Source organism: Rutilus rutilus (assembly GCF_951802725.1).
Source record: "Rutilus rutilus genome assembly, chromosome: 17".
Taxonomy (NCBI): domain Eukaryota; kingdom Metazoa; phylum Chordata; class Actinopteri; order Cypriniformes; family Leuciscidae; genus Rutilus; species Rutilus rutilus.
This window is the reverse complement of record NC_140230.1, coordinates 22,934,664-22,959,240: the sequence shown is the minus strand read 5'-3', so window position 1 is coordinate 22,959,240 and position 24,577 is coordinate 22,934,664. Positions and strand designations below refer to the sequence as shown.

The 24,577-nt window shown below is 35.5% G+C and overlaps 4 protein-coding genes across 8 annotated transcripts; 3 read left to right on the top strand and 1 right to left on the bottom strand.

The window, feature by feature from the left end:
• The first annotated feature begins 3,390 nt into the window (after positions 1-3,390).
• tlr18 (toll-like receptor 18) lies at positions 3,391-10,128 on the top strand. 2 transcript variants are annotated; one of them, XM_084385406.1, is made up of 6 exons: positions 3,391-3,514; positions 4,929-5,071; positions 5,747-6,717; positions 7,288-7,897; positions 7,997-8,464; positions 8,975-10,128. In XM_084385406.1, the coding sequence occupies exons 3-6, from the start codon at positions 5,768-5,770 to the stop codon at positions 9,401-9,403; spliced, it is 2,457 nt and encodes an 818-aa protein (XP_084241532.1). In that variant the 5' UTR covers positions 3,391-3,514; positions 4,929-5,071; positions 5,747-5,767; the 3' UTR covers positions 9,404-10,128. The 2 variants fall into 2 exon arrangements, with proteins under 2 accessions (XP_084241532.1, XP_084241531.1); XM_084385405.1 differs by having other exon boundaries at positions 7,288-8,464.
• An 847-nt stretch (positions 10,129-10,975) lies between these two features.
• On the top strand, positions 10,976-12,442 carry s100a1 (S100 calcium binding protein A1). Its single transcript, XM_084385043.1, has 3 exons — positions 10,976-11,058; positions 11,953-12,113; positions 12,198-12,442. The coding sequence occupies exons 2-3, from the start codon at positions 11,973-11,975 to the stop codon at positions 12,345-12,347; spliced, it is 291 nt and encodes a 96-aa protein (XP_084241169.1). The 5' UTR covers positions 10,976-11,058; positions 11,953-11,972; the 3' UTR covers positions 12,348-12,442.
• A 781-nt stretch (positions 12,443-13,223) lies between these two features.
• Positions 13,224-17,386, bottom strand: mettl25b (methyltransferase like 25B). Of its 4 annotated transcripts, XR_014624981.1 has the most exons (9): positions 17,123-17,386; positions 16,780-16,898; positions 15,714-15,927; positions 15,514-15,576; positions 15,281-15,415; positions 14,247-15,044; positions 14,107-14,166; positions 13,817-14,001; positions 13,225-13,647 (listed from the first exon to the last, which is right to left on the bottom strand). XR_014624981.1 is itself a non-coding variant. In XM_084385041.1 (8 exons), the coding sequence occupies exons 1-8, from the start codon at positions 17,246-17,248 to the stop codon at positions 13,559-13,561; spliced, it is 1,761 nt and encodes a 586-aa protein (XP_084241167.1). In that variant the 5' UTR covers positions 17,249-17,386; the 3' UTR covers positions 13,224-13,558. The 4 variants fall into 4 exon arrangements, 2 of the variants coding, with proteins under 2 accessions (XP_084241167.1, XP_084241168.1); XM_084385041.1 differs by lacking the exon at positions 14,107-14,166 and having other exon boundaries at positions 13,224-13,647; positions 14,215-15,044; XR_014624982.1 differs by lacking the exon at positions 13,225-13,647 and having other exon boundaries at positions 13,912-14,001; positions 14,107-15,044.
• A 569-nt stretch (positions 17,387-17,955) lies between these two features.
• On the top strand, positions 17,956-21,362 carry isg20l2 (interferon stimulated exonuclease gene 20-like 2). The gene is made up of 4 exons (XM_084384962.1): positions 17,956-18,054; positions 18,665-19,330; positions 20,531-20,731; positions 20,967-21,362. Exons 2-4 carry the CDS (start codon positions 18,719-18,721, stop codon positions 21,108-21,110), a joined length of 957 nt encoding a protein of 318 aa, XP_084241088.1. The 5' UTR covers positions 17,956-18,054; positions 18,665-18,718; the 3' UTR covers positions 21,111-21,362.
• The last annotated feature ends 3,215 nt before the right edge of the window (positions 21,363-24,577 follow it).

The window sequence follows — 24,577 nt, the reverse complement described above, 5'->3', positions numbered from 1 at the left end:
AGAAGTTTTATTCAAAATTGTTCACAGGTATTACCCTTCAAAAGCAAACATCTGTACTTTTTTTCCAACTGTGTGTAACATTTGTACTTTCTGTGGCTGTGAAGGAGAAACCATTGAGCATGTTTTTGTTGATTGTCCCTTTGTAGCTTCCTTTTGGTCCCATTTACAAAGATTTATTTCCCAAAAGATAAAAAAGAATATTTCTCTAAGCAAATTTGAAATAATTCTTATAGTCACTGAGCCATATTTATCAGCCAATGAAAAATATGTAATTAACTTAATTATTTTAGCTAAATATTATCTGCACAAAATGATTTGGCAAAGAAGCAAACCCTCCTTTTACAATTTCAAAATTACAGACCTTAAAAAATATTGGGACAGCATAAAAAAATAAAAAAAAATAAAAAAGAACAACAAATTAAACAAAACAATCAAATTATTTCATTATTTTAACTTTAATGCATAAGCAGACCCCTAAGTGTTTTTCATTTATGTTTCTATGTGTTTTGTTATTTTATTTCTATTTTCTTTCTTTCTTTTTTCTTTTTTCACCTTGTTAAGATCAGATATATGAAGCTGTATATTGATTCAATTTCGTATACGTGTTAAAATTGTAATTTGACAAAATGTTAATAAAATTTGTAAAAAATAAAAATAAAAATAAACTACTGTTGTTAACATATTTATTCCGGTCCAGGTTTATATAAGGCTATTTATTAATTGATTTTTCTTCCTTTAACGTTACTCTGGTATAACATTAGCGCTGAATATTATGACCGTTCTAAAAGCTTGGCTTTTATTTTGATAGTCCATATTTACTATTACTTCCGGGTCACGTGGCCAACCTGTCTATATTTCAATGTAGATCTTCAAACGGAAAAATGGAAAAAGGAATTTCAAAAAACCAAAATCGGACCGTTATTTGATTTTGGTTTTGTCATTTTTCGTTTTTGGATTCAGAACCAAAAACGGGAGAACGGCTCTTTTTTTCACCGTTTCTTTGTTTTTTGGTTTGAAACGACAAACGAAAAACAGGTGGTTTCTCGTTATTTTGTTTTGTGTTTCAAACGAAAAAACAAACTATCAAAACGTACACGGACCCGGTCACATTTGTGAGTCTGCTCAAGCTGTCGCACATGCAATACAGTAGCCTAGGCTATACGCAACATAAACGCAATAGCATATCACTGTATGCATCTTAACCCTTTGATGCGCACACTATGGATACCCCTTCTAATGCACAACATGGGTCTAAAAAGACCCGTATTCATTTCCTATGTTATTTCATGCATGGCTTGGCATTTTTTTTTGTTTCACCTTTTGAAATCACTTTATTTGAGCATTTACTATTTCATGATCTATTAATTTCATGATTTATGAATATAATTTTTATTTTATTTTATGATCACAAATTCATATTTTAATATTTTTTTATAAGTTTTGTGTTAAAACATCAAGTTTACACATATGGGTCTAAAATGACCCATCTATGCAAGCGTGATAAAACAAAAGAATAAAGAAAACTTTTTGTTAAAATAACCAATGTCACAGTTGTTTAGATCAACACATTTACTGTAACACTTGAAATATGTTTATTGGCCACTTTGTCACACATAACACGCATATATGCCTAACCGATAACACTGAAATTGAACTGTAGTGTAGTGCAACTGTAGGGGGATCTCCTCAACCACCACCAATGTGCAGTATCCACCTGGATGATGCGACAGCAGCCATAGTGCACCAGAACGCCACCACACACCGGCTTATGTGACCGATAGCATTGATTTATGACCACAAATAAAAATGAATAACGGTACAAGGTTTCTGCCCAACAGCGACAATATATACTTTTATATATAACTTTCTATTGCAAATTTTATTTTATTGACCTAGCTAACATTAGATAAAATAGAATGTCGACGCAAGCTAGCTAATGGTATTGGACATGTTTCTCTTTCACACTAGTAATGGTTTTCAAGGTCAAGGTAACCTTAGCCTACAAGGCTATATCTATATTTTTCTGTAACAAAAAAGTGTTTTAAATAAAACTTACATGCATGAAAAATACAAAAGCAGCCGTGTTGAATTGTGAAATGTGTGGCAGATGAATAGTTTTCTGCAGTAAATATATTTATACATATCAAAGGTTCCTATACGGGTCATTTTTGACCCATGTGTGTAAAATGGATGTAGAAATACAAAAATCGTGTTTGTTTATAAAGTAAGAAAGGAAAAATAAACATAATGATTTTTGAAAATCAAAATCAAGATATTTAATGAACACCTGGATTAATAAATTATAAAATACATTTATTTCAAAGATTCAGCAAAGAAACATGAATACGGGTCTTTTTAGACCCATGTTGCGCATTAGAGGGGTAGTGACACAAAAACCATTTTTATTCGAAAAGTAAGAAAGGAAAAATTTAAATATTGATTTGTAATGATCTAAAACAAGTTAATTGAGGAATACCTGGAATACTGAATGATTAAATAAATTTCTTGCAAAGATATAGAAAATGAAAACTCAGTCGGGTCTTTTTAGACCCATGTTGTGCATCAAAGGGTTAACAGAATTCCCACAGGAGCGATTTTATAGATTATCATGACATAATAAAATGCTAATCAAAGACTTCAAGTTAGGCTACTCCACATCAGCAACATAAATTCATCAACTAACCATTCAGAAACGTCCTGTTGCATTCTACATGTTGTCACTTCTTCTTGAGTCTCGCCATCATTGTCCGACTCCAGTTAAAACATAAAAGAACAGTTTCTAACATTTTAGTGCTTGTCTGCGTGAGGTAATCAGAGCTGCTAACACACACGAGCTGTTGAAGCTCCGCCCTCTGTGCCGGGAGCAGCAGCCAATTTGCATTTAAAGGGACAATTTTAACATAGTGTAAAAAAATAAATATCTGTGGTGTATTTTGAGCTAAAACTTCACATACACACTCTGGGAACAACAGAGAGTTATTATTCATATTGCAAAAAGGGGCATTATACCACCCCTTTAAAGATTACAAGGGCTCATAAATAAAAACAATCAATGATGAGCACGGATCATTTATAATAACCGCAATATTGATTTCATGACTTTAAGGCTTAAATAGTTCACCCCCCCCCCCCCAAAAATTTTTTTTTACATAAAGATATTCTGAGAAATGTATCGGTGTGTTTTTGTGCACTGGAAGTCAATGGTATCCAAAACATTCTTCAAAATATCTTGTAAATATCTTCCGCCAAACACAATGACTTGAGGGTGAAATGATGGCCCATTTGATTAGCTTTCCAACAATCGTTTGTGTTTAATATACCGCACAGATGAATAACTGAACCATTAACTGGGCGGTTCATCACCGCAGTACAACTTGTACTGTCTGCAGGCTACAACCAGGCACAGAGCCACAGACTGAAGCGAGGAGCTCAGAGACAATTGATAGGAGGATGTGCTCGAATTTTCTCTTTTGACACTGATATATCTTCCGTGTCCACTGCGGAAACTTCTGAGGTAAGCCGCTATTTTTCTTTAATTTGATAAGAGCTATGATGTAGCCTACATGTGAGGATTATTCATAAAGCATGAAATCAGAACGATGAAAATCGTGTATAGCCTGATCTATTGCAAAATTAGCTACCGATTTTAAAACCATCAGTCTGTAGGCTACACACCACCTGTGTTTGTTTGTAGTAGGTGTGCGTATGTTTGTCTGCAAACGTTTATCAAATTAATCAAATCTGACGACTCGTGTACTAACGGAAGTAACTTTATAAACATCATTTTCTCCCTCGTCACTCCTGCTCATTTTTATTGCCACAATATTTATAGTGTCAGTGAGATATATGACCTACCGCTGTGAATAGCGAGTTTTTTTTTTCCTCTTTCTTTTTTGCACGTTTGGTATCTCAAAATATCTCCAAAATACTTGTTGACTGCTTAAGGATAAAGCCCAGGGTGTACTTTTTCCCAAACTTTATTTGTGTTTGCTTGAGTAGCCTACCTACATAGCCGAGTAGGCTAAAAGGAATTTCAACATGTTTTAAAGCTTTAGATGTTTTATAGGTGTCGTATTATTGTTAGCGATATTGCTTTATTAAATTTGTAATGACATGTATTCACAAACCTTTAAATTTAGACCAATGTTTAATTATTACTTTTATAGAAAACTGTGTAAATTGAGACATGCCTGAAATTCTTGAAGTATTTAGTTTGGTTTGCCATTCTGAGATACTATTGAAACTGGGATTAAGATAAAGTAAACCCACGTCTGGTAAAATACAGTTTCTCAAAGTGAAAACCTATAACCTATTTCAGTTATTTTGCCATTCTGAGAGACTATTGAAACTAGGATTAAGATAAGAAAAACAGTGGGTTTTTCTGTTTCAAAAAAAAAAAAAAAAAAATTCCTTGACCTTGTAGAGTTTATATTCTCCAAATACATGGGAGCAAGAAAATGCATTTATGTAGGCCTATTGATCAAATGTATGTTAATTATTTAGAAGGGTAATTTCTATTACACCTCTTTCTGTTACTCTTTTTGGTCTTTATTCAAAATATAGCCTTACTTTGAGGAACATGTTTTAGGAATATATGATTTCATAAATATATGTCAAGTGTTTAATCAATTTACATTATTTCAGAACAGAGCGCTGTTTAGAAAATGCCATAAAATATACTTTTTAATCTTTTAGAATATCTATTTATTCAGTACTCAAAACATTATGTTGAACCTAGTGTTTATGGACAGGAAGACTCTCCAATGGTAAACTTGTGAAAGGAAAAAAAGGAAAATCCTGCTATGCCGGTGAAACATTGAATCATTTAATGGAACTCAACAAGGAACTTGAGACAATAATGAAGGGTCTGTTCTACTTCAGGGAAGCATGAGATTAGGTTAATCATTTCCTCTTTCTGACCTTGGCAGAAATATTCACTTGAGCATTAAATCACATGGCAAAAAGATGTATATTTATTGCTTGAGCATTGCACTCATTGGAGGGTTAATTGTGGATTCCTGCTTCTGTCACAAACACAGACTTTGAAAAACTGCATGTTCTGAAGTAAAAGGTAAGAAGTATTCTTAATTTAGTCGTTTTTTAATTTGTGGTACGCAATGTGATTTTTATAGCAAAAATAAGTAATGTAAATAAAGTAAAAGTACATAATTTTGTATTATGGATACAGGATATTTGACATTTTCATATTGTTTACATAGCAATTGATTTTTGAAGATCACATTTAGAAGTTGTGCTTTAGAAAAAAATATTATATATGTCGAAATACGCTGAAATAAGATCATTTCATTTTTCCAAGAACTGAAAACTGACACTATGATATTTGTAATGTTCTGCCAACAACTCTTTTCTCATTTCCTCTTTGTCAACCATACTTACATATATGATTATAGTTATAAAAAATTCTCCTTTCAAGGAATATTTATTTATTTGTTATTACAAACATATTTTCTTTTTTTTTTTTAACTATAACAATATAAAATACAGCAAACCAAAACAACAATGAACCCCCCCCAAAAAAACAATACTTATTTAGCTTTTTATTATATAATGATCGTGTTATTATTATTATTTTATGTGAAGGCAGCATTTAAATAAATAAATTCTGATCTTGATTTACTTGTTGAACCTTGTCCATGTCATTAAGCCAAAGCATCCTTCTATTCTTACAAAATTGAAAAGATGGGATCCCAATAACTAATTTTTTTGTCTCAATCCTCTGTTGCAGATCTAAGAAAAGCCTGTGAGAATGCTTTTTTCGCTGGCTCTACTTCTCAGCTTCCAGGCATTTCTGCAAATTAAGCCAACTAAAGCCAAGGATTCCTGTACAATAGCATCTGAAGACCGTGTAGCTGACTGTAAAGGTTTACGACTAGATAATGTGCCTGTAACACTGCCTGACTCACTGGAAGAGCTTGACTTGTCTTTCAATACCATACAGGTCATCCGCAAAGAAGATTTTTCCAAACTTAGTCATCTGCGAGTCCTCAAGATTAATTTCAACAACATCTCTCTGATTATGGATGATGCCTTTCAGGGAAACCCTCTGCTGGAGGAGCTGAGCTTATTTAATAACTCTATGAGAGAAATTCCCTTTAAAGCTCTTGAGTTGCTCACAAATTTGAAGATTTTAGAAATGTCTAATAATTTGTACACACAAGCATCTCTGGGTGTTGTTTTTTTGAATTTCACCCAGTTAAAAGTGCTGTCCATTGGTGGATCTCTGGTCACTAAATTAGGAAGCCGAGACATTTTTGTGCTGGAAAATATCTCATTGGACAAATTTGCTATTAAAACTGGTTCTGGTTTTAAAAATTATGAACCTGGGTATTTCTGCAACCTTAACACAAAAAACTTGTGGCTCGATATAGCTATCGACAAAAACCCAGATGTGCTTCCAAAGATATTGAAAGACATAGCAAACAAGACTTTTGATGTGCTACGTTTTCGAAACCTTTTTGAATTTCAGTACTATACTGGTAAACAGGATATTTTTTATGGCCTGCAATATGTACAGACTCAACGCCTAACATTCTATCGAGGTAAATTCAATGAGGAAGTTATGAGAATGGCTCTGGTAAATATGCAAATCAGTCCAATCAAAGCCCTGGAACTGCTGCTCATCGATTTTGCTCGTTCACTGAATAAACCGCAGGGATCCAGTGTGACAAACTTGACATTGGAACAGCTGGTTCTCTCGTAAGTTATATTAACTCCTGTTGATTTTTAAAAAAAAATCTCATCTTTTGAAATTCTCATCTTTTGGCAATGGTATTGCATTTCTTTGTTCCAAATATTTATACCTTAAAAAGTACACTGAAAATTGTATATGATATATCGGCATCGGCCAATATATGTTCATTTTTAATGTTTTCATTGTTGGCCCAATAAGAAAATCTGGCCAATAAATAATGGTTTGTATAAAATAAAGTTTGTCATATAAGCTACATAAAATTATAATGAGAGCATTATAATTGTGTGCTTGGGACATGACTTTTAATGGTGAGACTTGCTTTTGTAATCAGGCTCTCAAAAATGATATAAAAATTTCGATTTATCGGCCAATATATCGGTTATCGGCTTTCAATGATGAATTATCGGTTATCTGTATCAGCTAAAATGTTCATATCGGGGCATCCCTAGGACCTGTTGAGAAATCAGAATCATTTAGAAATTGGAACAGGAGTCACTAAATTGTTTACAATTCTCATTCCTACTTATAAATCTTCTCATCTATAATTGTTATGCTCTTGCTGTTTTGTTCTATAGGGACATCAGTAATCCAGATATAATGCGCTTCGACTGGAGCTTTACCTGGCTTAATAATGTACGCCAATTCATTGTATGGAATGTAAACTTCAACAGTGTGCCGTGCGACTCGTGGCCGGAGATGAAAAATATTGAGCTGCTGGACATCTCTAACAACCAGCTGAGAGACAGTTATCTTTATAACCCACTATGCGAAACTAAAAACAATTTGCACAAGCTCGAAACCTTTAACGTCAGCCGTAACCGACTTACCAGCCTAAGTGACTTGGCTTCTCTGACAGAGGACTTTGTCAAGCTGACAACAATTGACATGAGCCACAACCAGCTGCAATACATGGGGAACCGCATCTGTAATTGGAGACGGACCATTACCAAAGTAATCGCTCATCATAATAGTCTGACAAGCGACTGTTTTAAATGCCTCCCCACTTCTGCAGTCTTCCTCGATCTTTCATACAGCAGCCTAGACCAGCTGGACATGGACTATTTCAATAAGGCATCCAACCTTACAGAGCTTCTCCTCAGCGGCAACAAGATCAAGTTCATCCCATCCGGCTGGAGGAATCCATATTTGAGGACACTCGCTTTAGATGGAAACTCATTTGGACTTGTTAGCATGACGTCTTTTAAGGACATGCCTAGTCTACGTGTCCTGGCCGCAGGCAACAACCCTTACCACTGTATCTGTGATCTCTACACCTTCATACAGGAAACCACAAGCAAGGGGAAGGTGACCATCACAGACTGGCCGGACAACTACAAGTGTTACCACCCCGAGCTTCTTCTCAACACAAGGGTATCCCAATACTTCCCTGGTCATTTAACCTGTAATATTACACTCGTTATTATCATCTCCGTGTCAACAACGGCAGTTGTTGTCCTAGCTATCATGCTTCTGTGCTACATTTCCAATGGTCCATGGTACATTAAAGCCACATACCAGATCATCAGAGCCAAGTACAGGGCCCATAAAGAAGGTTCAGGTCAGACTGTGGACTACACCTTTCATGCTTTTATTTCTTACAGCCACTCGGATGCAGAGTGGGTCCGAGACCAGCTGCTCCCTTGTCTAGAGAATGCTAAGCCTCCTTACCGCCTCTGCATCCATGAAAGAGACTTCATTCCAGGGAAGTGGATCATTGACAACATCATTGAGAACATTGAAAGTAGTCGCAAGGTACGTACACACACACACACACACACACACACATTTATGTTCTTCGAAGATGCCTTTTTACAAAAGATACATACAGTGTCAACAATTCTGAAATAAATGTAATACAAGCCCATTTGGATAACAAGGATTAGCCAGAATTTCTTATAGAAGAGGCTGCACCATAAGGCTGCATTTGTTTGTTTAAATATACAGTAAATATTGTGAAATATAATCATTTAAAAGAAGTGTTTTCTACTTTAACATATTTTTTAAATATTTTTCAGCAGCCATTTCTCCAGTCTTCAGTGTCACATGATCCTTCAGAAATAAGTTAATGAGTCAAAAAGAACATTTAATAATGATTTTTTTATTGTGATGTGGAAATGGGCTTCCATATACAATAAACAATTTTTATTTATTTTTTATCAAAAAGTCAAATCTGAAGTGCTGAAGCATTTTATAAGTTCCCAAAACTGTCAAATATGTTAGACCAACACAGACAGCATCCTAACTTGTTTTCTCATTATCAAGGTAATCTTCGTGTTATCGCGGAGCTTTGTGAACAGCGTGTGGTGCAACTACGAGCTCTACTTTGCCCAACAACGGGCCATTGGAAAGACGTTCAGTGATGTGATTCTGATCGTGAAGGAGCCCATTGATCCCACTTCTCTTCCCAGTAAATTCTGCAAGCTCAAAAAGATGCTCAGTACTAAAACCTACCTGGAGTGGCCCCAGCAACCCACAGAACAGAGCTTTTTCTGGGTCCAACTGAGGAGTGTTTTGGGGAAACCAAACGTAATAAGACAGCGCACAACCAGCCAGCATAGCCGTCTGTCTTCAGTGAGATCGATTTCTCTGATAGAGCTGCCGCAGAACCAGAATTCTACAGATGAAGATGGCCAACAGGCCAGCGATCAGCTCTTTAATAGATGTCAACAAACTTTGAGAGAACTTGTTTGAAAGACATAAATAGTGTTATCTGTGGCCTGAGATGACCTGATTTTTTTTTTTTTTTTTTTTTATATATATATTCAGAATATGACATGCAGTATAGTAACAATGACTGTTCTGCAATGATGTTCAGCTAAGGTTTGTCTAAACCGGTTTGTCTGACTCATTGGTGGCAGAAGGACTGGAAAAGGTACATTCTGACTCATATATCAGTCAGTGAGCAAAACAAACAACCAGATAGATCTCTAGACAGTGATTTACTGGCCTAGTTGACCGTGGCATACACAACAACACACAAGCTCACTCTGATAATCAATACGGTTCTATTTACTTTAGTATGCAAGTATACTTATCTTGATTAAGGTAGTGAACTGCAATACTGTTCAATCACCTATGTCTACTGAAACAAGTCATTTATTTCAATAAAATTGTGTTACTATTGGCTCAGAAAGTATACAATTGTATCAGTATAGAATTATTTCATTAAATCATGTTTTAAGATTTAAAATATTTAAATTAATTTGTAAATACAGACTATATTCAGTTTTAATTCCTCTATTTTCATCCCTTTTTTGCCAGACATTTTTTTTATACACCCATGTCACACTACATAATGATTGTATGTCTGTTCTATCTAGCTGTAAAGCATTAGTCATACAATTTATAAGACTAAACAGATGGATGCTTGCAAATAAACAAGAAGCTATGACACAACCACGTTATCCTCTTTGCAGCCTCGCACGCCATTTCTAGCTTCTTAAGTGCATTTTTTTTTTTTTTTTAGTGGAAACATTCAGAGCAATAAAAAATGTGCTGGATGTTTAATCATCACTACTTTGTGTGTGTTGTTGTGGTTGTTACTGCGTTTATCATCCTTTTTTCTCTGCAGACTTAAAGAGTTACTGATTTAAAATTTTAAATCAGTATTGGAACCGGAACTGTTCCAATTAAATTGGAACTGAATACAATTTAAGATAGCATTAATAGATTAATTCTAGTCATATTTATTTGATAATGAAATACCAACTTGTGCTGTCGCAATACTGTACTTCACTCCACCTCATAACATACAACATCAGATTCCTTTAGCCTGACAGAGATATAATTTCACATGGAATAAACCTAGACTGTAGTGAACGTGAGTTATTTTTACGCTAGTTAGATCTGAGATAGAATGATGCCAAGAATTCACCTAGTTGGCCTCAAGAGAGAGCCAGGTTTCAAGTTTCAGCACATCTTCCTTGACAAGTCAGGAATAATCCAAATCAATGTGAATTAATTTGATATTTTTCTTGATTAGTGATACCAGTCAAAAACATTTTGTCAATACAAACAGAAGAAACCCCTAGACAGGGTTTGCACTATATATATATATATATATATATATATATATATATATATATATATATATATATATATATATATTTCAGGTTGATTGGGACACAATTATTAATTAAATAAACGTGAGATATCGCATGATTTATTTGAGCAGATCCTCATGAGTAGACCTTCGATTGCATGAGCGTGCGTGATGACATCATACGTGCGGGCTGCGGTTGTAAGAGGCTCCGCCTCCGCCTTTACTAATTGCCCCGCACAGGTGAATGGACGCTATTTAATGAGCACGTCTTTTCAAGCGCTGGGTACCATTTCTTCTTGTTTAGGTAAGTTAATTACGTTAATTGTTTGGTTTTATAGACTTCAAATGTTATGCTGATTACAATAGCTTTATGAAAATAAAATGAGACGTTTAAGGTTAAAATCCTTAAGATTATTATTTAATGATGTCAAATTTCTATTTAAGAATTATTACTTAAAACATAAATAACTCTCAATGTTTTACGGATAAAGCAGTTTTTGTGTTTTTAGGAACGACATTTACTGTGACCAATGAAGGTGAAAGTGGTTCTTGTACCAACTGTAGACTAATGGGATGGAAAGTTACAGTTCATTTTAAAGTTGCATTTAAAATGAGTTGCATTGTTTTAGACAGTGATCTGATGTTAACTTATCATGTTAGTGTTAATGTCTGCAATATTGACCGATTGTATGCTAGACCTAATAGCTGTCTAATATAAAAAAAGATTGGGTCTACATGGCTTAATGGTGGATTAACAGTCTCCGAGCCTTTAGTTCATACAAAAAGCGAATTGAATAATTTATGCATACCTGTCTTCCCCTCTCTCTAATGATCGTCATCAGCCTGCCAGTGCCAAAAGGCCTGTTTGTTCAGATATTAGATCCCTCAGTGCTGTGTAACTCCAGTCTTTGGGGTCCCGTAGGGGGGGTGAAGGGGCCCCTGCGGTCAGCAGTTGTCTGTGCAAATGCATTAAAGAATCAAAAAGGGCTATGCTTTCTCACAAAACCATAATTGTGTGTATTGGCATATTTGTTGGATGAATGGACAATGCACTTAAATTAACATGGTCCACACCTGCATAGATCTACAGGTGTTTAAAAGTGAAGTGTTAGACTTGGATTTTGCATTATTATTATTATTATTATTATTATTATTATTATTATTATTATTATATATTTTTTTGTGTGTATTTTTGCAGAGTATACTTTGTGAAACAACATGTCTTCAAAACTGGAAAATGCAATGGAAGGCCTCATTAAAGTCTTCCACACATACTCTTCCAAAGAAGGAGACAAGTACAAGCTAAGCAAAGCCGAGCTCAAGAGCTTGCTTCATGGAGAACTCGGTGACTTTTTAGCAGTAAGTTCTAGCCACATTAAGTAGCATTCACATTATGGCTGACATGCATAATTGAAATAATTGTCTGTCTCTGTCCTGTTGTAGGCGAGTAAAGACCCCTTGGTTGTGGAGAAGATCATGTCTGATTTGGATGAGAACCGAGATGGAGAGGTGGACTTTCAGGAGTTTGTTGTGCTGGTGGCTGCTCTCACAGTGGCATGTAATGAATTCTTTGTAGAGAGCATGAAGAATTAAATGTTCTTCTATGTCTCCCTTCAGCTGCATTTTGTAAGTGTCCTTCATCACAAAAATAAATGGTGACACGCAGACTTGTGTATGGAAGCAAACTATCAAGAGTGTACAAGATGCAATGATTTGTTCAGAGTAATGTTTCTCAACCGGGGGGGGGGCATAAGATAACTTAAAATAATTTACAGTAATATGAAATGATAATTAAAATAAGCTAAACCGCATAAATATAAAAATATAAACCGGCATCGACCTTTTTACGAATGTCATTCTTACCAGCAGGATTCCCAGGAAAACCTTGATGAGGGAATCTTGAAAGTGATTTCTGGACCTGAGATAAATGGAAATAAAATTCTAAAAGGTCAAGCAAATTTAATATGTTATTTGGAGTTAACATTATTAAATATTTTGGTAGAAATTGATATTTGAGAGTATCATTTTAAACCCTGTAATCACAAATTGCTAGGAAGGTCGTGTAAGAGCATAAACCCAGAAGAACATTCAGTTATTGAAACTTTTGGAATTATGGGACTAAATTATATAATTATTATTTGCAGTTATAACTTAATACATTGCCACTCCTAGTTTCTATAAATAAAGTATGAAAGTGAGCATCTTTATTACAGCATAAATATTGTCCTGAATTTTGTCTTAAGAGTGCCATCTATAGGCTATAAAAAGCAATGTCAGCCTTTTCATTGAAATTGTTTTATATACATGTACAATATTCATACACTTGTCTGATATGTCTTTTGTAATAGAGGTGAAGACATCAGATGATAGCAGCTATTTCCAGTGTGAAATAATCCTGTGCCTTCTAAATGGAGAAACAACCTTGTACAGCACATCTATTTGATAACTAAGAAAAAAAGCACATCAGTTTGAGTGTCATGTCTTTATTTTTAATAACAAAATCACATATTACAAGATTAGAATTTGTAGTAATTTCACTCTGTAATTCAGACAAAAATAATTTAAAATGTGACAACTTTTGCCTATGAGTCAAAAGTATGGGAGGGGAAAAAATGACTGAACAATGGTCCATTAATGGGTCACTCTGGAAAATGGAAAATCAGACCTGTAATTTCAGTTCCCAAATGTCTAATGGTTTGTGTGGCAGTTCATTTATAGCCATTTCGTTCATGTTACTGTAAATCTAATTATGTGGTGATACAGAACGTGGGTTCGAATATCTTGGTGTGTTATTTCACTCAGCCTCATGCTTCTTTGGGCTTGACGGCCACCAGTACCAGGTTTCGTGGGGAAAAAGCAGCATCAAAGAGTGGGATGAGTTCACTCTTAAAACCTAAATGTGAAAATACAAAGGTTTTACCTGCTCTGTAAAAACTATAAATAATATAATCCAATATTAGATTTTTAATTATGTAACCAAAAATGTTAATAACCAACATAAAATAAAGCTAGTTTGATCATTAGACCATTTTCTCATGAGTGACTGGCTCTGCGACACATACCTCTCTCCTGCAGGAAAATCATTCTGTCCAGTAACACTAGAGTCTCCACCACAGGTGCCAGGAGAAGAACCAGGCTGAAATACACCACCACTTTACCCTGGTGCGTTAGCATTGTTTCCACACAGACAGAGTCATACGGGAGATCTGCGGGTAGGCCCACCCGTGGCAATGCCAAACGAGCATACCTGTGATAAAACACAAAACAATAGTATAATGCGACAGACTAGTATCTCAGATGTATTTTCAAATAAGAGTTTAAAGTATGATTGAGATTTTGACTTTAATTTAACTCTTTATTTCTTCCTGTTCCAGGAACTGAAGTGCAGGAGTGAGTCACAGATTTGCCAGTTCTGTAAAGATATGAATATTATCAAATGTCATGATAAAGAAAAACTAACTCAGAAAATGACAATGCGTGGGCTTTCTTAACGGTCTGAACTCCCGGTCTGCGCATATCGGGCCTCTCCGCTCTGATGATGCTTTCTAAAATGGCTCTATAGCAGTGTGTCCGCAGTAACCCGCTCTCCTCTCTCAACCGCTGGAGATAGTCCTCTATTGCATGACACGCTCCCTCTCGTGCCTTGTAGGACAACTGGTGCCCTGGTAATCCACGTACCCAGTCGCTCATTGGATAACTGTATTCTGAACAGGAATCCGCCATTGTGATTTCTGAAGAAAACGGGGGCTGGAATACCCCTGGAGGGTTTGGGTTCTCCTGGGTTGAGATTTTCATGTAGCAGCAAGCCACAGACGTGATGACCTGAACCTGAGGGCAGTTGGCGAAATGGCGCAGAAGTGTGGAGCTGAGGTCTCCACAGGCGTGAAGACCTGTAAGGACAAAACTACCCAGTTCTTTGGCACCACAATCAGTAACTGGTATGCTTTTACAGGTAAGAATTTCGGTTGCCATTCCTGATGGAAAAGCCCCAGTGTTTACTTGGGCTACAGAGTCTGAAATATTTATGTGAGTTTTTTTAGCCTGAAGAGTATTTTGTAACTCTGCTTTGTCCTCTGCTTTTGTTTGGCATGAATGAGGCTTCAGATGCAGATCTTCCACCTTCTGTTTCTTTTCATATGGCCCAGTGGTTGGTCCAATACTACTGTCACTTTCACTTGCTGTCACAAGTTGCTGAACGAAGACATCCCATGAAGCATGTGGGTTGACCCAGCCCACCACATGACGAGGAGAAGGACCAGGTTCAGAATGCAGACCTTGAGCTTTTCCTGACTACAACAGAAACGCAGATTAGAAATATCACAGCACATCCAAAAAACAAACAAACTGTGGATCACAGTAAGACAAAAAATAAAATAAAACATGGTCTGAGTGAGAATACAAGCTGAAAAGTAATATCAATATGAAGTAATATCAATATCTAAAGAGGTTAAAGGAACAGAATGTATATCATTTTAAGGATATTTTTTAAATATAATGTAAAATATAATATTTAATGAGGGTCTTACCCTTTGGTTCTCTTTCGTGAGTGCCAATAGGAGCTGTCTATCAAATTTGTTAGCCATAGAAACAAGGTTGGGATCAGCCTCAATTCCAGTAACATCTAGGCCGAGTCCAAAAGACAGAAACCGTGTCAAATGGCCCTGGAGGGATGGATCTAATTAAAGTAGGTCATTTGCATAATCAAAATATAAAGATTGGCATATTTAAAATAACAAAATGAAGCAAGACGTTACAGTACCTGTCCAGACCCAACATCAACCACACTGTTACAGTTAGCCTGATCACACAACTTTTTAACCAGCTAGGAGAGAGTACAACAGAAGAAACATTTTCAAATAATCTTTAGTGTATCAAATGATCTTATTGGAGGGCTGTTTCTTTCATAATGACATTCAAAATCTTTCCACATTGACATCACATGCATTATATTGTACCCACCGTGCCTAGGCGGCGGATTTCGTGCTGCTTCTTGGGCTTGACGTGTTTACGGAAAATGTGTCCTAACAAAGAGCTCTGACTCTGGTTGGACTGAAACTCTGGCACTGCTGCACCTGCGTCCTGACTGTGCCCACCTGGTGCTTTACGTGGAAACGACAGCACATGTGCTGCTGTCCGCAGTGCCAGTAAAGACAGAGGCCAAACAGACGGGTACCTAAAAGACAAAATACCCTTTTGAAATTACTTCCATTAATGGATTTACTCTATAAAATAAATGTATTAAAAATATTTATAAAAGTTAATATGTAAAAGTTAAAAGAAGTAACTTATTTTACTCATGCAGTTCACTGTAATATTAATTCATTTTAATGTTTGATTTGAAGGAATTTCCATTTGTTTTTAAGGAGTTTACATTTGTACAATACAGGGTTATCATAGTTATCTAAAAAATACTTATAACTAAAACTGAAATAAAAGTTAATAAAAACTATACAGACATTTTAAAAACTAAACTTTAAAACTTTAATTTACATTCAAATGAGTATAAAATAGTACATCAATGATACTAAGTAACACTCATACAAATAATGTATGAAAAAATTATGTTTAGCACTTGATGTCCAATGTAAAATATGGGACAAAAAACAAAACCAGTTTTGGCAGATGCTTTCATCCAGAGTGACTTTTCATTGCATTCCAGATACATTTTATCACTTCATGCATTCCATGATAATCAAAACCATGACCTTGGTGTTGCTAGAGGCATTTTCTGCTGTTTGAGAACACTGAAATATGAGACTTTCCTTTTCAACTTCTACATTTATTACATTAACTACATATTATTATTTTGATGACTTACTGTTTTAAGATGTGTGAATAGTCATATGTTCAAATCTTTAATAGTTGTTGTATAACTACATCTGTTAATCTCAAAGCATTTTCTAAATGAAAATGCTCTTGATATATTGCAAAGCAGTGTTCTGACTTTGCCTTAATATTTGCCTAGATAACCGTACAATGTATTGTTAACAACTACAGACAGATACACAGTATAAACTCATTTTACCGCCTGTCCCTAATCTCTTTATCCAGCAGCAGATCAGCTATCTGTGGGGGTGTAAGATCACCAAGGGCTTCCTGCCAGCTCACAGGCAGAGTATCCCACAAACTCTCACTGAAGAACTCCTGTGTGAACAGAGAGAAACACCGATACACTTTCACATGTATATTTCAGTATACTCGCGCATGCTCAGCTGACAAAAAACCTACGGCTTAAATGTGCGGGATTATTCGTTTACTGTTACACTTAGTCACTCACACTTGGAATCTGGACAAACGTTAAAATTCATAACATAGAAGTTCATAAAGCACAAACACTAAAAAAGTACAATAAGTTGTTGATTCATTACTATTATGTAGGAGTCTGATATGCGTCTGTAGGTTGACAGGAGCGATGTCAGCTTCTCGGCTAGTTCTCTCAGCTCCTGCTCTGAAAAAGTCGCCACAAACATTTTTATAACATTAAAAAATATCATGCAGATTAAACTGGGTGCCCTTCAATACTACGAGTAGTCAGTGAATTGAGAAACTTAATTGGAACGTAATGTGAGTTTTCTGTTTACATGTAGCAATCCGACCACACATGTTCGCGAAGAGCACCGCCTACCAGTGATGTCCGATTCGTGAACAAATCAATGAATCGGTTGAACTGATTCAAAACACAGGCCTGAATCAGAGTTGAATCGTACTTGATTGCGAAACCGTTTGCGAAAATTATGTTGTTTTTAATTCTTTTATAATTTTTTCACAAAAAATACATAATGTATATAGTTTATGTTTTTTTTAAGTTTAAGCTACTTTAGTAAATTAAGTTAAATTAATGAAAATGAATAAATGTTTCCTTGGCAGCTAGCTGAAATTAAATGTTATTTTTAAAATGTATTTGATTTCATTTAACGTTTATTTTATTTCAAGTAACGAACATGTTTTTTATGGATTTAGCAAAAACCATCAAATGTAAATGGCAGTTATGTTTAGGCTTACTGTTAAATCCAGCAACAAACTGAACTGGGTCATATCCAAAAACGTAATAAACAGACCAATATGTGCTTTCCATGACATATGGCTTTTTTTTTCCGGAACTTTCTCTAATAGTACTTCATCACTTACATTGAATCGCAGAATCAGGTTTGATCCGGTTCTTTAAAGTGAGTTGTTCGTAAGATTCGAACTTCCCATAACCCTCCGACCCGGAAGTGCACATGTATTCATGCGGTGTGCTTGGCTTGAACACGGGAAGAGGAAAAAAATATCAAAGATCGCCTTTCTGGGGCAAATAATGGTATGTATCCGGCAATTCTATCCGTAATCGAGTCGCACAATTTATTTCGGTGTAAGTTACACAGTGCGATACTTAACTTAAACTCGATCATGGAAATGTGTTTAAGATTTTGCTAACCTGTCCCCCTCAATTTACAATACTCGTGAATCGTGATTGTACAGTTGAGTTAATCCATTGATTACACGGACTAAAATTAGTTAGAACAAAAGTGAAAATGTCACGTCTATCTAACGTTACCTGCTTATTAAAATATCATATCTCCCCGTTTAATGTATGTTTATCCCATTATTATGAAGAGATGCTAGTTACTTAAAAAACATTGTTTATAACAGGGGTTATTATTAATATATTTATTATAATATTTTCTATTTTGTTAGTTATATCTTATGTTTATTATTTATTTATGTTAAATGTTTATTTAATACTGTTTTTCCTCTGAACTGTTCTACAGACCCCGTTGGGAGTCCCCAGACCCTAGTTTGAAAACCCCTTGTTTAAGATCTTAAACAGACAAATTATGTTATCAAAATCATTTTGTGTGATCCCATTACAACATTGTTAGTTCTTGTCTTAACAGTCATTCATTGTTCTTTTTTTTTCTCTATTTAAGAGTGACAACTTCAAGAAGACACCTGTTATAATCAACCTTTGAGAGTGAATAAGAATGTCAGGAATAATGTTGAACCTGGTTTGTGAGTCTGGTCCTGGAGGCAAATCAGGTAAATACAGAGGAAATGCCAAACATGATCGTTTCCTTGGAAGGAGACATTACATGGAGCACAAGGGTTTGTTAAAAGAGAAACAAAATAAAAAACGAAACAAAAAGATCCAGCAGCAAAAGAAAAACAAGTCAAAAAATGCACAGCTCAGCGGAGGAGATAGATCAACCCCAGGTGCTATTTTTCCTAAATTTACCTCTTGTCTGCCTAACAAGACCAATGAGCTGCCTAGTACTGCAAATACATTTTCCCAGCAGTCCACACTTTCATTTCCATCCACTGCCAGCACATCTCAGAGGGACCCGACACACCAAGCAGCACCCCGCACTCTCGGACCATTAAAATACGTGGCATTGGACTGTGAGATGGTGGGAACAGGACCGAAGGGGTGTAACGGTGAACTCGCACGCTGCAGTATTGTTTCCTACGACGGTGATGTTATTTTTGATAAATTTATCAAACCCGTCAATCCTGTGACAGATTTCCGCACTCGCTATAGTGGGGTCAGGAGGCAGGATTTATCCAATGCCACACCCTTCCATCAGGCACAAAAAGAGGTATGAAATAACATCTGTACTCAAATGATCATGCGAATATGCATTTATTTATATAGTAGACAGACACTTTTAATCAAGCAAATCAACTTTTTTTTTTTTTGCCATTCTTAAAGGAACCGTATGTAAGAAATGTATTTCAATTAATCATAAAATGGCCCTGATATGTCACTAGACATTAAGAAATCATGTTCGTTTCAAATACTTATATCACTGACAACAGTAGTCCGGCCAGGATATTGTCATTTAAAAGTGAAGTTGCAGCCCTCAACTAATGTTGATGTTGTCATGTTGTGTTTTGGCCTGAAGCGCCACCCTCTACCTATCTACCAATCACAAAGTCAGTAGTGTTTCGGCATCCGGGTTGCCAGCTCTGCTCTAGTTATCACAGCTGCAGCTACAAACGTGTCGGATAAAAAATGTCTAACTCTGGCAACCTCAAGTCAGGGGGGAGGGGGAGGGGATACACCGCTCTACAGTAATTTGAAAGTGATTGCAGTACCAGTTTTGGCCACAATCTTACATACAGTTCCTTTAAGCTACATGAACATTGCAGCCCACCAAATATATGTTATGAAAGCTTTTATATAAAGTCAGGCTTGCTTTTATTTTTTTAAATCGCAGAATGTTATTTGTTTGTGGACATATTATATTCCTAGTGGATCTTCATAAAAACGTATCGAAAGGTTAAAATCGTTTTCTGATTTAAAATTATGCATGCGCAATATCTGTAGTAATAGTACCATATCAGTTATCAGCCAATATCAGATATTTTTTAGTTGATTGGTGTTGTCTATTTAATTGTTCATGTACATTTCCCCTATTTTTACATTTAGATCACCTTTGCCATCTGATACATTAAACACGGTTTAATGTAATATTTATCAAATCATATTTCAAAGCATTTTTCATACTGTACATTATTATTTTGCTATGCCCAAATTCATCTGTAGCATTTAATTGATTTGAGTTTTTAGTGTTTTTTATTTATCTTATTTTTATTTATTTCATTTCACTGACTGTAATATGAAAATAATTATCAGCTTCTCATTATCGGCCCAAATTTTCATATCAGTTAATGCCTAATTGAAATGCTTAACTAATTGCATTACATCTCATTTATTCAGCGTGCTTAAAATAGACAAACCGAGTATTGACAAACCAGTAATAGTCTGATTAGTCTTATATATGTTTTGCACACAGATCTTGAAGATATTAAAAGGGAAAATGGTTGTGGGCCACGCCATCCAAAATGACTTCAAGGCCTTAAAATATTTCCATCCTGCTTGCCAAACACGAGACACAGCGCGGATTCCACTGCTAAACCAGAAAGCTGGACTGCCCGAACATCAGACTGTGTCTCTGAAGAGGCTCACTAAAGCAATCTTTGACAAGGACATACAGGTGGGTTTAACTCCGCACAGAACGTTGTAATGTGGCACAGTGGATCATGTCATTTTCACCTGTGCCACAAAGAGTTCTTTGAGGAGTTCAGCTGTCAGACATTTCAGAGTAAATCTGGAGTCAGTTCAAAAGCAGCTCTTGAATCCTATGATTGAGAGTCAGACTATTTTTATATATGAAAATAAGAACAGGCTTTCAGTTTTTTTCCACTGAGAAACTCTTCTTACGTTTTCAGACAGGGAAGAGAGGCCACTCGTCAGTAGAAGATGCCAAAGCCACCATGGAACTGTACAAAGTAGTGGAGAATGCATGGGAGCAAAAACTCACAGCTCTCAGCCTTTCAGCTAAAGCAATGGATCTAGCTCTGAATCAAAAATGATTAGATTTTTTTTAAAGATGCTGTTTTTAACTTGACACCTTTTATATCAGCTAAACTGAGTTGAAATACCACTAGGGGGCTCTATAGTTTCCGTGTATAAAAAAGGTATTTTAAGTTAACTTTATTGGTTCAGTTGCTTTGAAGAAAGTGTTAAGTGGCAAAAGATGTTGGATATTATGCTAACTGTACACATTAATTTCTGTGTTCTGTTTAGAACCTTTACAGTAAGTAAAAAGAAAAACTGCTCTCACAGTTCCTCTCTCTGCCTGTTTGTCTTTCTGAAGCCTTACGAACAGGACGAGTCAGCATTCGTCTTCTACTGTGAATTCAACACCACCACATGAATTACTGCTCCTCCTGTATTTAACTGTCCAAATGTACAGGGCCTCATCTGCCATCCTTGAGATTACAGTCAAAGCTCTTTTCCCTCCAAACCCACTCAATCATCAGTCAGTCTGTGTTTAAGGATCTGGTCGCACCACTTTGGTGATGTTTGGGAAGCAGTCAGATCTTCCTTGCCCACCAGTTTCCCAGCGACTGACAAGCTTGAGATTTCCAGCCTTATATGGGATTCTCTTTTGCACAGGTCCTTAATAAAACACTAAAGCAAACGCACACCATCTGTGGTGCAGGTCAAAGAAAACAAATTTGTTTAAAGGTTTTGGCAACAAGCCTTTGTCAAGGTGAGACAACCAGAAATGTTCTTACATGCTTAAAATACTTCAAATACATGCATAACCTCACTCTTTTTTTTTTCTTTTTTTTGTTGTTGCATGATTAAGAATGAGGATTCTTGGAAAAAAGCTTAAAAAGAATTTACTTCTTTTTTTTTTAACACATTTTTCAAAGAGTTTTTCAGATGTCCACTTGAGTGGACGGTATGCTTTTGTTTTTTTACTTAAGAGATACTGTATTAAACATAACACAGTAATGTATACAAAAAATATAATACAGCTTCAATTATTGCAAACGCAATTGATTTTGTTCCCGTTTGGCCAGCAGAGAAGAACTTCATACAAGTTGAGCTTCATGTGTATCATAACATGAGGACGTGACTTCCTCAAAAGATCTCTACAACCGATGAAGGTACAACTCTGTGGAAACCCAACTCTGACTATTTTGAAAACGCTCACGCTCCTTCTAGTCTACCAGAGTACATCGATTTACCCTTATTAGACCATTATTAGATGGTAATTCATATTATATTCAAAATGGACACATTTCTACTGTAGCTCACCTCTCTGAGAAAACCTCAGACTGAAATCTACATTGATCTATTGATGTTTTCAGACTGGATAAACTATTGTTCAGGTGTTTTCAATCTCTTCTGAAATGAGCAGTGTTGGGGGGTAACGCATTACATAATCAATTACTTTTTGATCTAACGATTAAAGTAACGCATTACAAGTAACGTGCATTACGCAATCAATTACTTTTTGTAATGAGTAATGCATTACAAGTAATGCACATTATGTAATCAGATTACTTTTTTTAATGCAACTGCAAATTACATTCTAATAATGCAAATTACATTCTAATAACACAAATACATTTATGTACAGCCGAAAAAGTTACTGCAGTTTTAAGTATTTTCAAGAACAACAGTCACATAGTATGAATGAAAAATAGCTAGTGATGCATGATGTCCTATTTAGTGGACAGATGATAAATCAGAACTTCCTCCCAAACTAAAATCAATACTTGGAAAATTTAACAATGATATGACTCCTTAGATGTTACTTGATGTTACAACATTGATTTTTTATTTTTATTTATTTTTTACCTGCAAGAGGAATGGATGGATATTTGTTTGGAGAAAAAATATCCACATTCAACGGTTTGCCAATTGGTGGCAGTGTATAGGATGATGCATTAGTGTCCATTTTAGTTGATGGGCAACTATGCCATCAAAGCCCATGTATACGCAAGAAAATGGGGTTTTGAATAGCTGTCCACTGTAGTGACCTCTATGCGGCGAAAGGGTTAATATCAGGAATGAGTTATGTGGCTTTTAAATGGAATTTTGATCAGTAATTAATTAACCCCACCAATCAATAAAATCTGTGTGTCTATATAAAATACGTTTTTTATGTTTTATTATGTGATGTGAGGGCAAAGCTGAATTTTCAGCATCATTACTCCAGTCTTCAGTGTCACATGTTCCGTCAGAAATTATTCTAATATAATGATTTGGTGCTCAAGAAAAAATTCTCATCAGTATCGAGAACAGTTGTGCTGCCAATGCTTAATATGTTTTTTTGGAAACATTATATAACATTATATAATTATGTAAATAACTAAAAACATTATAAGGTTACATTTATATTAGTTATTGCAATATCTATAGACCCCTTTCCAGTTAGTAAACATGGTGACGTTTTTTGTGGGCGGAGCTTAGGTGGAGGCAGAACGATTCCCCTGGCCGCTTCACTCACTAACGCTAGTTTGCAAGTTTTGTTAGCTTGTTTTTTAACAATGACTGGAGAAAATCAGATTTGATCTTAATGTGTAAGGTCACTCACTGTCCAGGACCGCGATTGTTTTTTGCAAAAGTTCATTTTAACGGACATAACCAGATTGGCTGACCCGTACACGCTCATTCAATGGATGGACGATCTGACAGGATTAACGTTAACACTAACGTTACCACGGTTGAGTGGCCTGACTTGACTTCTACACCTAAGTTACCTGATAGAGAAACTGAGCGTAAAGAGAAACTGAGGGCATATAAGTCTTTAGATGCCTATAACTATGTGCTGAATGGTCACGTAACTTACGTCTTTGTGTGGCACGATCCGAAGACGACCATGTAAAGAGTGACATTACAGTGCAATTTTAATGATGTGAATATTTTCTAGAAATAAAAATTCCAGATACAGCGAATTCATTTTTTAACTATGTATTTGATTATTCTTTCTTACCAGGTTCTTCAAAAAGTCGTCACAATCAAACACAACAATGTAGGCTATACGATTCACAATCGTTTCGAAAACATTAAGCGAGACATTTTAAAACTGGAGCCTGTAAGTTACTCCGTCGATTCTTGCACCCAACAACACAACAAGATGACATTTAATTATAATAATAATATTTTAAGCTCCTTATTATGTGGCTGTCTCCAGTTTTCCCTTTGTTTTGCCTCCAGCTAACGCCGTGACGTAATTGTGACGTCGGCGCAAAAGGGGTCTATATAAATAATACATTTTCAGCATTTATTAAACTCTACATTCTAACTCTAAATTCTATGTACAAATAAAAAAATGACATTTGAAGTTTAAGGAAGGTATAAATTAACATTATTTAATGTATCAGACAAATATGAATTAATAAATATATAATAGCTTTTAGATTTAGTAGGCTAATATTAAATATTTAAAATGTGCATAATACGCAATAAGATGATTAAATATCAATAAATGCTATAAATTGTTTATAAATTGTTTATTGTTAGTTTATTATTGCATTAA

What these genes read in the sequence shown, in the direction of transcription:
- tlr18 (XM_084385405.1), top strand. Translation starts at nt 5,768, where the DNA reads ATGCTTTTTTCGCTGGCTCTACTTCTCAGCTTCCAGGCATTTCTGCAA. An exon ending in TTGGAACAGCTGGTTCTCTC is followed by an intron (nt 6,718 to 7,287) that starts GTAAGTTATATT and finishes TTTGTTCTATAG; the next exon opens with GGACATCAGTAATCCAGATA. An exon ending in ACATTGAAAGTAGTCGCAAG is followed by an intron (nt 8,465 to 8,974) that starts GTACGTACACAC and finishes CTCATTATCAAG; the next exon opens with GTAATCTTCGTGTTATCGCG.
- s100a1 (XM_084385043.1), top strand. Translation starts at nt 11,973, where the DNA reads ATGTCTTCAAAACTGGAAAATGCAATGGAAGGCCTCATTAAAGTCTTC. An exon ending in AACTCGGTGACTTTTTAGCA is followed by an intron (nt 12,114 to 12,197) that starts GTAAGTTCTAGC and finishes GTCCTGTTGTAG; the next exon opens with GCGAGTAAAGACCCCTTGGT.
- mettl25b (XM_084385041.1), bottom strand. Translation starts at nt 17,248, where the DNA reads ATGATATTTTTTAATGTTATAAAAATGTTTGTGGCGACTTTTTCAGAG. An exon ending in TATCAGACTCCTACATAATA is followed by an intron (nt 16,899 to 17,122) that starts GTAATGAATCAA and finishes CTGTTCACACAG; the next exon opens with GAGTTCTTCAGTGAGAGTTT. An exon ending in GATTTTCCTGCAGGAGAGAG is followed by an intron (nt 13,648 to 13,816) that starts GTATGTGTCGCA and finishes TTTCACATTTAG; the next exon opens with GTTTTAAGAGTGAACTCATC.
- isg20l2 (XM_084384962.1), top strand. Translation starts at nt 18,719, where the DNA reads ATGTCAGGAATAATGTTGAACCTGGTTTGTGAGTCTGGTCCTGGAGGC. An exon ending in TCCATCAGGCACAAAAAGAG is followed by an intron (nt 19,331 to 20,530) that starts GTATGAAATAAC and finishes TTTTGCACACAG; the next exon opens with ATCTTGAAGATATTAAAAGG. An exon ending in TCTTTGACAAGGACATACAG is followed by an intron (nt 20,732 to 20,966) that starts GTGGGTTTAACT and finishes TTACGTTTTCAG; the next exon opens with ACAGGGAAGAGAGGCCACTC.